At 45.4% G+C, this 13,635-nt stretch overlaps 1 protein-coding gene and 1 pseudogene across 1 annotated transcript; one reads left to right on the top strand and one right to left on the bottom strand.

Moving 5' to 3' along the window:
- Nucleotides 1-390: 390 nt before the first annotated feature.
- On the bottom strand, nucleotides 391-12,470 carry LOC136494674 (uncharacterized). Its single transcript, XM_066490846.1, has 4 exons — nucleotides 10,809-12,470; nucleotides 10,548-10,731; nucleotides 671-1,540; nucleotides 391-563 (listed from the first exon to the last, which is right to left on the bottom strand). Exons 2-4 carry the CDS (start codon nucleotides 10,582-10,584, stop codon nucleotides 517-519), a joined length of 954 nt encoding a protein of 317 aa, XP_066346943.1. The 5' UTR covers nucleotides 10,585-10,731; nucleotides 10,809-12,470; the 3' UTR covers nucleotides 391-516.
- On the top strand, nucleotides 4,794-5,954 carry LOC136492960 (uncharacterized; annotated as a pseudogene).
- Nucleotides 12,471-13,635: the final 1,165 nt, after the last annotated feature.

Here is a 13,635-nt window from a genome sequence, read left to right as displayed (position 1 = left end):
GCATCTTTCTTAATTTTCTTTACATACTTTCCTTTAATGCAATCTCTGCATTGCTCTAAATCTGAGAGCTCTAATAGAGAAAGAATATCATTCTTAACTAGTCTTTCTATTCTTCCCCTCGAAATATGGCCTAAACGACAGTGCCATAATTTTGACAACGCATCGTGAGCTCTTTTTCATTTTCTATTTACATCCGTAGACGAGGATACATTCATATTGTCGCACACAACGTTCCCATCATCGCATACAACATTCACATCATCACGTAGTGATAACAAATAAAGCTCATTTTGTAAGATAGCAAGACCAACACATGCATTATTAAATGTTATCTTATATTTGCCATTTCCAAAATGGCAATCATATCCATCATTGTCCAAACATGAAACACTAAACAAGTTCCTCTGTAACGAGGGAACATAAAGAACATCTCTAAGTATAAGTTTGAAACCATCAGCAAGGTCTAGAGAAAGATCACCAACGGTTTCAACTTCTGCTAGGACTCCATTTGCAACTTTAACGTGTCTTTCGCTTCTTTGCGTAGTCCTTGTCGAACGGAATCCCTGTAAAGAATTAGCAACATGAATAGTTGCACCTGAGTCAATCCACCAAGTAGATTTCGAATATTGTACATACAGAGATTCATTTATGAACATAATAATATTTTCACCTTTCTTTGCCATGATCATCTTTAAGTAATCGGGATAATCTTTCTTATAATGTTCCATCTTCTTACAATAGAGACATTGGTCTTTCTCTATTGTGAACTTGTTCTGCTGAGGCTGATGCAGCATGTGACCCTTTTCCTTTGACTTTGAAGAGGAGTTAGCATTATTATTTTTTTTCTTATTGTCTTTCAAATAATTGATAGAGCCACCATTGACAGCTTTCATTCTCTCCTCTTCTTGCACACACATAGCCATGAGCCTCTCCATGTCCCATTTCTCAGGCTGTATGTTATAGTTGATAACAAAAGTGTCAAACTCTTTTGGCAAGGAAGCAAAAATCAGATGGATAAAGAACTCATCCTTGAGAGCCAGATCCATTGGTTTTAGCTTGGATGCCAAATTGCTCATCCTTAGTATGTGCTCTCTTATGCCATCATTATCTGAGTACCTCTCTGTCACCAGCTGCTTTATCAGCTGGGTAGCATATGTCTTCGAAGAGCGAGTGAACTGACTCTTTATTCTTTCGCTATACTCGGTGATGGTGTCACACTCTGAGATTGAGCCCACAATTGCAGGCTCAATCGTGTTCTTTATCACAGCCAAACACTTCTTGTTGGCAGTGATCCACTTTCTATGCTCAAGGTCATAGGACATTATTTGGGATGCAAAATCCCTCTCTCTGGTTGTCCAAGCGGCATCAGCCATGTTTGTCTCACTCACTGGTGCCATAGGCTCTATGGGACACGGTGTGGTGACTACCCAGTCCACCTCAGCCAAGATGAAGGCTAGGTCGATCTTTTTCTTCCACTCAGTGTAGTTATCGCCTTTGAGAGTGGGGATCTCTTTGATACAACCCATCAAGTTATATCTGCCTGAAAACACAATTCAAATAGAGTGAGAACATAAATAATAACAATAATAATTGCATGCCTTAGTTCCAACGTTGGTCAAAATTAAAATATATAATTGTTCTCTACATTAATTCTACATCACCGTTGGGCAGAAATAGAATTAATGCAAGACAAAACATTATAATATTGCCATTAATCAATGTTGGTCAGAATAATAATAATATTATAATCAATTAAAATATATCTATTTTTCAAAATTAAATTCTTCTGTTGGTTTGAATTTAATAATGAAAATAACATCTTTAAATACGCAGCGAAAAATAATTCAATTTAGTGAATTTTACCCACAAGAAAATTCTCTTTTCTATTTTCTTTAAGCCATTTATTCATTTTCTAGGAAATAAATATTTACTGGAAAAAGGAAAAAAAACTGATTCATTTCGTTAAGTTCCTTTGGCCCAGCAACCAAAACTGCTCGGCCCGCTTCCCTTGTGCGACGCCCGACCGCACCCAGGCCTAGGCCAGCAAAGCTGCTCGACCACGTGCGCCCGCTTGGGCCGCATCGCTGGCCCGCTCGATCTAAGCCATCCGCACTGATCCGACAGCCGAGCGGCGATATCGCGCGAATAAAACGCCGTCGCGGCCGTGCGATCCAAAAACCCTAGCTCATTCGACACTTTGCTCTCTCTCTCTCTCTCTCTCTCTCTTCGCTGCTCTTGTTCCTCTTCTCAGCGCAGCAACAGCAGCCACCGAGTGAGAGCGTGCGTAAGCGAGCAGACGACTTGGCGCCATCGCCGGCCCCCTCGCCGGAGCACGCGCTCCCCACGCGGGTGAGCGCGCCGCCGTCGAGCGGCCTAGCTACGGCGCCCCTTTTGATGAGGACATCAACACCAACGATACATCCATGCCGACACGAGTACCAGTTTCTGGTCCTATTACTCACGCCCGTGCTCGTCACATTAATCATTAAGTAAGTTCACTCTTGAGTTCCTGTCCATTATATTTAGACCATGGAGACACGTGCACTCTTGTTTTGGTTAGGAACCAGGAAGAGGACCGAAAGGGACAAGGATTCGCGGAGGCTGAATTCGGACTCCAGGACAGCTCCAACTTGTGATGGTCACCACGGTCGCATACGGACTCGAATTGGGGCGTTCAAGTACTTCATGGAATCCTTATGAAGTCTACTTTCATATGGATCTGGAATCAAGTCCATATCTATTTTGAGGCGGCCACAATGACTAAATTACTACTGAGAGCTTGTCTATCCAAAGGTGCTACGTCACCTTAGTTTGGTCTAATGGGTCGTGTATCAAGTTGGGTTCATTAGGGATGCATCCTAGGGTTGGAGAACGACCCCAACACCCCCTGGTCATCCTTCCACCTTCATATACTCCTTAGCCACCACCAAGAATAGTCGGGTTTTGTTTAGATCAAGTTTAGCTCTCGCTACTTGCTTGTAAGCGCGCGTGCTGGATCAGCCGCCCGTCTTTTTGTCTTCGGAACCCCACCTTAATTGAGATTGAGTTTGAAACTTTCATCTACATCTAGTAATTCAGTACCTGCTATACTTGTTCTTGCTAATTCTTCGATTGCTTGCAGGATGAGTGCCCTAGTGGTCGGGTGACACGCTCCACAAGATCGCGGCAGCCATTGGAGGTGGTGTATCGGTTGCTAAGGCACAGCTTAGAAGGCTGTAGTCAGGCCATGAATGTCGTCTCCACCATCAATCGAGTTATCCCACACCTCTCATTGAAAGATCGGAAACTAACCCTAGCGGGTTCATATCAGTTGGTAATCAGAGCAAGGTTTATCGGTGAGAGTCTTCCAATCCTTCGTTGTTCTAATTTTTTTCCTATAGTCTAGAAAAGCCAAAAAAATATAGTAGATTAGTTTTACCGCGATCCTATAAACCCTTTGAGCCTTTGCTAGCACTGCTTAGTTAGGGCTTGTTGAGTCGTCGGCTACATCGGTTGTGTCGAGTTGCTGGTCTTAGTTTTTGTCCTTTAGAGTTTCGAGTTCTTATCACGTTCTAGTCACAGCCGTGTGCTAACATATAAACCTTCTGTTGGCTGAATCCGAATACATTCTTGTGTTCAAGACCGAGTAGGAATCTGAGTTGGAGACCGAATCCCACGTGGTGTTGAGTTCGAGTTGGAATCGGTTTTTAGTCTGAATTGACAGCTACCTGGCTGCTATTGTGAGTCTGAATCTGAGTACATCTTTGTGCAGTAGTAGTCCTACTTATACTCAAACACTCCACGTCCTGCATATACGTTTTGGCTCGGTTTTTTTTACTCTAGAGAGAGAGTATCTTTTTTTACCGGAATACCCCTGTCCTTCAAAAAAAGTTTGTGTGGTGTGTGACTCCTGTGAAGTCTTTTTGTTTATATAATCAGTTTTGAGGATCCCTAGAAAAAAAAGAAAAAAAGGAAAAAAGAAAAAAAAAGGAAAAAAAGAAAAAAGGGGGCTGTTCGTTGTGCTTCTCCATTGTTTCCGGTGCTGTGTTGTGACCTCCTTTGTGCCCAGGCTCGCGTCTCTAGCATGGTCTAGGCTAGGACGAGCACAGTACCACCGTTGAACGATTATTCAGCTTGCTTTTGTGACTAACATGGTGCTAGTACTTCCTTGCTTCAGCCCACCTATAGCTCCACATATTTCGACTACAGCTTGATAGGTGTTGTTGTTGCGGCACCGATACACTTCATTCCATGGTTGCAGACTTGTTGGTTGCCGTTTCCTCCTGTTGAGCAAGGTAAGAATTGGTAAGAGCTTTTGTAATAGGTTGAGAGTGAGCGCCTTGCAGTAGCTATATCCTAATAGCTGTAGGGCTTTTATTTCTTCACCTGTTTTCTTGTTGCCCTTGTCTTTTAAACCATGTGCAGGATCAGAGGATGTTAACAAGAGGCCACAATCTCCTCACACCAAGGGCATCATTCAACATTTTACAAGGCAAGTGCAGCTGCATACAGAAGGACTTGATCAAGATTTGCAGGTGACCAATGACAAGATTGGGCAATTGGAGGCCACCCAACTTGCCTCCACCACCAAGCTTATAGGATTGGAGGCATCTATTGCCCGTATGGACAGAAGCCTTGCTGCTCTTCTGAAGCGTTTTGATGACTTCCACATGAAAGACAAAGAGCAGCATAATGAAGACAACAAGGACGAAGAGCGACGCAAAGATAATTATGATGATGATTACACTGCTGATACTGAACATGATGCTCATGACACTCGTGACTGGCGTCGCCTACGCCACAATCGTAGAGGTATGGGTGGTCACCGCCGACGTGAGGTACCCAATAATAATGATGCTTTCAGTAAGATAAAATTTAAGATACCTCCTTTTGATGGTAAATATGATCCTGATGCATACATTACTTGGGAAATTGTTGTTGATCAAAAGTTTGCATGTCATAAATTTCCTGAGAATACACGTGTTAGGGCTGCTACTAGTGAGTTTACTGATTTTGCTACTGTTTGGTGGATAGAATATGGCAAGAAAAATCCTAATAACATACCACGAACTTAGAATGCTTTGAAACGAATCATGAGGGCTAGATTTGTTCCTTCTTACTATGCACGTGATTTGTTAAATAAATTGCAACAACTGAGATAGGGTGCTAAAAGTGTAGAAGAATATTATCAAGAATTGCAAATAGGTATGTTGCGTTGTAATTTAGATGAGGATGAGGAACCTGCTATGGCAAGATTTTTGGGTGGGTTAAATCGTGAAATCCGGGACATCCTTGATTATAAAGAATACACTAACGTAACCCGTTTGTTTCATCTTGCTTGTAAAGCTGAAAGGGAAGTGCAAGGGCGACGTGCCAGTGCCAAGAATAATATTTCTGCAGGGAAAACTAATTCATGGCAGCCCCGCACGACTACTACTCCAACTACACGTGCTCCTATGCCAACATCCAGCGACAAACCTCGTGCTACTTCCGCAAATTCAGTGGCGAAGACGACCCAGAAGCCTGCTGCGAGTGCTTCATCCATGGCATCTATAGGTAGAACAAGAGACGTTCAGTGTCACCGGTGCAAGGGATATGGACATGTGATGCGTGACTGTCCAAGCAAGCGTGTTATGGTCGTTAAAGATGATGGTGAGTATTCCTCTGCTAGTGATTTTGATAAAGATACACTTGCTTTGCTTGCTGCTGACCATGTAGGAAGTGAGGAACAACCAGAAGAGCAGATTGGAGCAGAGGATGCAGATCATTATGAGAGCCTCATTGTGCAGCGTGTGCTTAGCGCATAAATGGAGAAGGCGGAGCAAAATCAGCGGCATACACTGTTCCAAACAAAGTGTGTCATTAAAGAGCATTCATGCCGTTAGATAATTGATGGAGGTAGCTGCAACAACTTAGCTAGCAGCGATATGGTAAAGAAGCTTGCACTTACAACCAAACCGCACCCACATCCATATCACATTCAATGGCTCAACAACAGTGGTAAGGTTAAGGTAACGAGATTGGTACGAATTCATTTTGCTATTGGATCATATCATGATGTTGTTGAGTGTGATGTTGTGCCTATGGAAGCTTGTCATATTTTGCTAGGTAGACCATGGCAATTTGATACAGATTGTATGCATCATGGTAGATTAAATATGTATTCTCTCATACACCATGATAAGAAAATTGTTTTGCTTCCTATGTCTCCTGAAGCTATTGTGCGTGATGATGTTGCTAAAGCTAAGAAAACTAAATCTGAGATCGATAAAAATGTCAAATCTGTTAGTAGTAACAAAGATGAGATAAGATTGAAAGGACATTGCTTGCTTGCTACTAAATCTGATATTAATGAATTGGTTGCTTCCACTTCTGTTGCCTATGCTTTGGTATGCAAGGGTGCTTTGATTTCAGTTCACGATATGCAGCATTCTTTGCCCCCTGCTGTTGCTAACATTTTGCAGGAGTTTTTGGATGTTTTTCCAAGTGAGATACCAGTGGGGCTGCCACCAATACGAGGGATTGAGCACCAAATTGATCTTATTCTTGGTGCATCTTTGCCAAACCGTGCGCCATACAGGACTAATCTGGAAGAAACGAAGGAAATTCAACGACAAGTGCAAGAACTACTCGACAAAGGTTATGTGCATGAGTCCCTTAGTCCTTGTGCTGTTCCTGTCATTTTAGTGCCTAAGAAAGATGGAACATGGCGTATGTGTGTTGATTGTAGAGCTATTAATAATATCACCATTCGATATCGACACCCTATTCCACGATTGGATGATATGCTTGATGAACTGAGTGGTGCTAATGTGTTTTCCAAAGTTGATTTGCGAAGTGGGTACCACTAGATTCGTATGAAATTGGGAGATGAATGGAAAACTGCTTTCAAAACTAAATTTGGTTTATATGAGTGGTTAGTCATGCCTTTTGGGTTAACTAATGCACCTAGTACCTTCATGAGGTTAATGAACGAGGTTCTGCGTGCTTTCATTAGAAAATTTGTTGTAGTCTACTTTGATGATATATTGATTTACAGCAAATCTATGGATGAACATCTTGATCACTTACGTGCTGTTTTTAATGCTTTACGAGATGCACGTTTATTTGGCAACCTTAAGAAGTGCACCTTTTGCACCGATCAAGTGTCTTTTCTTGGCTATGTTGTGACTCCACAGGGAATTGAGGTTGATCAAGCCAAGGTAGAAGCTATATAGGGATGGCCTGTACCAAAGACTATCACACAAGTACGGAGTTTCCTAGGACTTACTGGTTTCTATCGCCGATTTGTGAAGGACTTCAGTACCATTGCTGCACCTTTGAATGAGCTTACAAAGAAGGGAGTGCCTTTTAGTTGGGGCAAAGTACAAGAGAACTCCTTCAATATGCTAAAAGATAAGTTGACACATGCACCTCTCCTCCAACTTCCTGATTTTAATAAGACTTTTGAGCTTGAATGTGATGCTAGCGGAATTGGACTGGGTGGTGTTTTGTTATAAGAAGGCAAACCTGTTGTGTATTTTAGTGAAAAATTGAGCGGGCCTGTTCTAAATTATTCTACATATGATAAGGAATTGTATGCTCTTGTTCGCACATTAGAAACATGGCAGCATTACTTGTGGCCCAAAGAGTTTGTTATTCATTCTGATCATGAGTCTTTGAAGCATATTCGTAGTCAAGGGAAATTGAACCGTAGACATGCTAAGTGGGTTAAATTTATTGAATCTTTTCCTTATGTTATTAAGCACAAGAAAGGAAAAAAGAATATTATTGCTGATGCTTTGTCTAGGAGATATACCTTGCTGAATCAACTTGATTACAAAATCTTTGGATTAGAAACAATATAATTTAGGGCCAATACGTTAATGATGCTGATTTTAAAGATGTGTTGCTGCATTGTAAAGATGGGAAAGGTTGGAACAAATTCATCTTTAGTGATGGGTTTGTGTTTAGAGCTAACAAGCTATGCATTCCAGTTAGCTCCGTTCGTTTGTTGTTGCTGTAGGAAGCGCATGGAGGTGGCTTGATGGGGCATTTTGGAGCTAAGAAAACGGAGGACATACTTGTTGGTCATTTCTTTTGGCCAAAGATGAGAAGAGATGTGGAGAGGTTTGTTGCTCGTTGCACGACTTGTCAAAAGGCTAAGTCACGGTTAAATCCACACGGTTTGTATTTGCCTCTACCTGTTTCTAGTGCCTCTTAGGAAGATATTTTTATGGATTTTGTGTTGGGTTTGCCAAGGACTAGGAAGGGACGTGACAGTGTGTTTGTGGTTGTTGATAGATTTTCTAAGATGGCACATTTCATACTCTGTCATAAAACGGATGATGCTACTCATATTGCTGATTTGTTCTTTCGAGAAATTGTTCGTTTGCATGGTGTGCCCAACACAATTGTTTCTGATCGTGATGCTAAATTTCTTAGTCATTTTTGGAAGACTTTGTGGGGAAAACTGAGGACTAAGCTTTTGTTTTCTACTACATGTCATCCCCAAACCGATGGTCAAACTGAAGTTGTCAATAGAACTTTGTCTACTATGTTAAGGGCTGTTTTAAAGAAGAACATTAAGATGTGGGAAGATTGTTTGCCTCATATTGAATTTGCTTATAATCATTCACTGCATTCTACTACAAAGATGTGCCCATTTTAGATTGTCTATGGTTTCTTTCCTCGTGCTCCTATTGATTTGATGCCTTTGCCATCTTCTGAAAAACTAAATTTTGATGCTACTAAGCGTGCTGAATTGATGTTAAAACTGCATGAAACAACTAAAGAAAACATAGAGCGTATGAATGCTAAATATAAGATTGCTGGTGATAAAGGTAGAAGGGAACTAATATTTGAACCTGGAGATTTAGTTTGGTTGCACTTGAGAAAGGATAGGTTTCCTGATTTCAGAAAGTCTAAATTGATGCCTAGGGCTGATGGACCATTTAAAGTGTTAGAGAAAATTAATGATAATACATATAAACTCGATCTGCCTGTAGAATTTGTGATTAGTCCCACATTTAATATTGTAGATTTGAAGCCATATTTGGGAGAATAAGACGAGTTTGAGTCGAGGACGCCTCAAATGCAAGAAGGGGAGGATGATGAGGACATCAACACCAATGATATATCCATGCCGACACGAGTACCAGTTTCTGGTCCTATTACTCGCGCCCGTGCTCGTCACATTAATCATTAAGTAAGTTCACTCTTGAGTTCTTGTTTATCATATTTAGACCATGAAGACACGTGCACTCTTGTTTTGGTTAGGAACCAGGGAGAGGACCGAAAGGGACAAGGATTCGCGGAGGCTGAATTTGGACTCCAGGATAGCTCCAACTTGTGATGGTCACCACGGTCGCATACGGACTCGGATTGGGGTGTTCAAGTACTTCATGGAATCCTTATGAAGTCTACTTTCATATGGATCTGGAATCAAGTCCATATCTATTTTGAGGCGGCCACAATGACTGAATTACTACTGAGAGCTTGTCTGTCCAAAGGTGCTGCGTCACCTTAGTTTGGTCCAATGGGCCGTGTATCAAGTTGGGTCCATTAGGGACGCATCCTAGGGTTGGAGAACGACCCCAACACCCCCTGGTCATCCTTCCACCTTCATATACTCCTTAGCCGCCACCAAGAATAGTCGGGTTTTGTTTAGATCAAGTTTAGCTCTCGCTACTTGCTTGTAAGCGCGCGTGCTGGATCAGCCGCCCGTCTTCTTGTCTTTGGAACCCCACCTTAATTGAGATTGAGTTTGAAACTTTCATCTACATCTAGTAATTCAGTACTTGCTATACTTGTTCTTGCTAGTTCTTCGATTGCTTGCAGGACGAGTGTCCTAGTGGTCGGATGACGCGCTCCACAAGATCGCGGCAGCCATTGGAGGTGGTGTATCGGTTGCTAAGGCGCAGCTTGGAAGGATGTAGTCAGGCTGTGAACGTCGTCTCCACCCATCAATCGAGTTATCCCACACCTCTCATCGAAAGATTGGAAACAAACCCTAGTGGGTTCATATCACCTTTGGCCAGAGCCCGGCGAGTAGCGCCCCCGGCTTGGTCTTCTTTTCCCCGCGCACCGGCGTGATAGCAGCGTAGCGCAGCAGTGAGGTAGGCCTCCCCTTCCCCTTCTTCCCCTTCAGATTTGGTTCTTTTTTCAGTTCTCGGATTCAACCGATTGGGGATAGTTAGGGTTAGGGTTTCTTTTCTTTTTAGGGTTTCACTGTTTATCTTTCCCGTGAAGTCTTCACGGGTTTAGGGTTCGGCTCCTACATTCTTAACACCGAAACCCTCTTCTTTTCTCCTTTTCTTAACCTAGTTAGGGTTAGCGTTCAACCGAACCCTTTGTTCTTGTTAGACCCATACTGGATCTAACCTTCTACTTACTTTTCTAATCGGTTTACCTGTTCTAGATCTAAAACCCTAGAAACCGATGGCTCTAGTACCATTGTTAAATCTGTAGATCGTACTAGGGCTAGATCCGAGGGGCTACTTGCGATTAAATAGAATCATGAGTCCTAGTACATCTACTATTGCAACGAGAGACATAGAGGGGTGGAGTAGAAGATGGACTTGTCAAACCTGACACCGCTGTGGAAGATCCACTCGCGTCCGCCATGGAGTTGATCTGCGCTAGGGCAGCGATGGTCGGGGAAGAGGACGTCGGTGATGGGCAGTGGCGACTGGCGGTGAAGGCAGTGAAGTCCGGTGACGCAGTCTAGAGGCGGCGTGGCTGGTGGCTTCCCGTCACTGGCTGCGCTCCTCTCTGATCGGATTAGGGTTTAGATGTCGGTGGGGAGCTCGGCTCAGGTCAACCTCGTGATAAGAGCCGCCGGTCCCCACCTCTTTTTATAGCGCAGTGTGACAGGAGCCCTCCAACCATGGTGGGCTGGGCGCCCCCAATCAGGGTGCGAATCAAAGGCCCAACTAGGCCGTTGGGTCCAGTTAGGATTAGAGATCAATCTAACACCTCTCTCCAGCCGTTGGCGCCGGGTGGCGAGATCCGACGGCGGCACCGTGGAGGAGCCCGTGGACCGAGGTGCTGGTGTGCCGGCACGCGGTCGTTCCCGCCGAGACGGAGGTGCACCGGCACCCGCTCCCTTCCTCCATTGCGAGGCTGCGTCGGTTGACGCTCCGCAGTGCCGATGCTGCGCCCCAAACGCTGGTGCACGGGGACGCGGCCGCCGGGTTGGCTGGTGTCGCCGTCACCACCCATGTGCCGCGCGTGCCTCCTCTTGCGTCTTCCCCGCTTGCGCCGTGGTGGGCGCTTGGTCTTCTCCGCCTCCGCTGGCTGCTCCTCGATGGCGCAGGCGGGCGGCTGGGCGAAGGTGCCCTCAGCTGAATCATCCGCATGCGCCGGAGAGCCCACGGCGGACGGCGTCGAGGTAGGAGGAGCCCCACACCTGTGCCGAGTCCAAGCTGCAATATACTGACACATGGAAATCAACGAGCGAGGAAACCTGAAAACACAGACAAGCAAGAGTAGCGTGCTCTATCGAGATCATTCGGCAACGCCATTCTCGCTAACAGACAGATGCAAGCCCGCGAGGCTGTACGCTCACACCCGCGTGACCGCGTCTCCCCCTCCAGGTCCACGGCATAGTACACGGTGTTGGGCCTCAGCGCGGGACACAACCTGGTGGAAGCGGCCACGGCGCCTGCCGCGTCCACGAGCACGGCGGCGTCGCTGATGTCTTCCGTATCCTCCCACATCTCCCCGCAATCGTCCAGCACGTGCACCACGAACCCTTATCCTCCCGCGGCCGTCGGGCGGAGCAGCTCCACCTGCATCAGCTCGCCGCGGGGGGACTCCACCAGGAAGCTGCGCTCCACGTACGCGTTCGGGGCTTCGGGCGGCGCGTCACCGAGGGGGATGATCTCGGGGAAGGCGGAGCCGAGGTCGTAGAGCTCCGGGAAGACGTCCGTATCTCGTGTTGGCGTAGACCTGGCCCTGGCGGATGACCACGTCGCGGATGTTGGTCGGCGCCACAGACTTCTACGCGCCGTCGCCCCCTGGCTGCGTTGGTGCTGCTGCCGGTAGATGGCCAGGACCATGACGCCGCCGCCGGGGGTGGGCACGGGACGGCATTCTGGATGACGGCGTCGATTGGGAGGCCGCCGCCGCCGAGGTGCTGCACCTGGAGGCCCTCAACGCGGGCGACGAAGGGGAGCGTAGCGACGGCTGGGAGCGGCCTGGATGCCTAGCCTCGCGCCGTCGTCACTCTTCAGAGACGACGACGAAGATGAACAGAAGCAGGGGACTGAGGGAGGATGATGAACCGCACGGTTTCGCCGGAGGAAGGGAGGGAACACCTGGATTGCAGTGCCCTGGGGCGCCTGAGGACGATCGTCTACGTGCGGCGACGACGAGAGAAGCGTGTATCGCATGCAGGGAAGGCTTTGGAGATTGATGGCGTTGCCGTCTTTTTGGGCAACGGATCTCGTTTGCAGCGGATATGGCGTGGATCGAGCGGAGTCAATCGCGTGTGAGGAGTCGATCGCAGGGGTGCTGGGTTTGTTTGCGTGGAGGGGGCTTGATCGCGCGGGCGCTGTTGTAGGCGCAGAACGGGGTTCGCAGGCACGCGGGAAAACCACCGGGGCGCAGGCGCGGATCGCGCGCACGCAGTGAAACCGCTGGGGCGCATAGATCGCAGGCAAGCGGTGAAGACCGCCGGGTGGACGAAAACGCTGGCTGTTTTTTAGTTGTAGAGAATGCGACTTGCGGACCAGGTCGTCGAAGTTTTTTCGTCAGTGCGCCGGAGGATCGGAGAGGCAATTGACCTATTGCCGTTTAATAGGTGCTGCAACTACGAGAAGACAATGCTAGTTGGAGCTGCATCCGAGCGTCCGGGATCACAGCCTTCACCCAGCGTACATGGTTCATTTTTATTACCTCGCCTATACAGTGTGTGCTATAAGTTCTACTTGGATACAATTTATTTGGATCTGATTGGTTGCATATATTAGCATGTATCTGAACTTGTACAATATAGTTTGTCCGTGTTTTATTGCCTACACAACCGCACAAGCTCTTACGCTAGCTTGGACAATGCTCAAAGCAAACCCAATGTTGCATTAGCTAGTACGCTAGATTTTTTGTATTAGACAATGCAAGTTTACATAAACCGATGCACGCACAAAAATAAAATATTCTGATCCTTGTATCTTTACTAAAAACATAATACTACAACTAGATATAATGAAGGTGTCTAAATGCAACAAAATGTAAACAACCAAATACAATTTTATCAATACATCTTGCCTGTGCGGAACAATCAAACACCAAAACATTGTAAACTTTTATGCTAGCTTAGGTTATGATGCATAAGATCTAATGCAAGCTAAAACTAACGCAAGCAACTAATCAGATTCTTTGTTTCAAAGCTAGAGAAAAGTATGAAAAAGGGCAAACGTGGGGCAAGGTGATAAAGACTATTAGTGCCAAGGAAAGAGAGGTACGATCAAATTGCACTGCGAGGTTGCCACTATGAGCAAGTCTAGTAATAAGCCAAATTAAGTCATTTACTTTCTCTTTTTCGCTCTTTTCTTACTTGCTCTCTATCTCTATGTATTCTACCTATTTTACCTGACATTAATTTAAACAATAATGTTATGACTTTATACAAATATTTAATATTCAAATCCATGAATTTAAATGTGTTAATTCAAA

Source organism: Miscanthus floridulus, chromosome 11, assembly GCF_019320115.1.
Source record: "Miscanthus floridulus cultivar M001 chromosome 11, ASM1932011v1, whole genome shotgun sequence".
Lineage (NCBI taxonomy): Eukaryota > Viridiplantae > Streptophyta > Magnoliopsida > Poales > Poaceae > Miscanthus > Miscanthus floridulus.
Note: the sequence above shows the minus strand (reverse complement) of the source record. Positions and strands in the feature narration are given on the sequence as shown.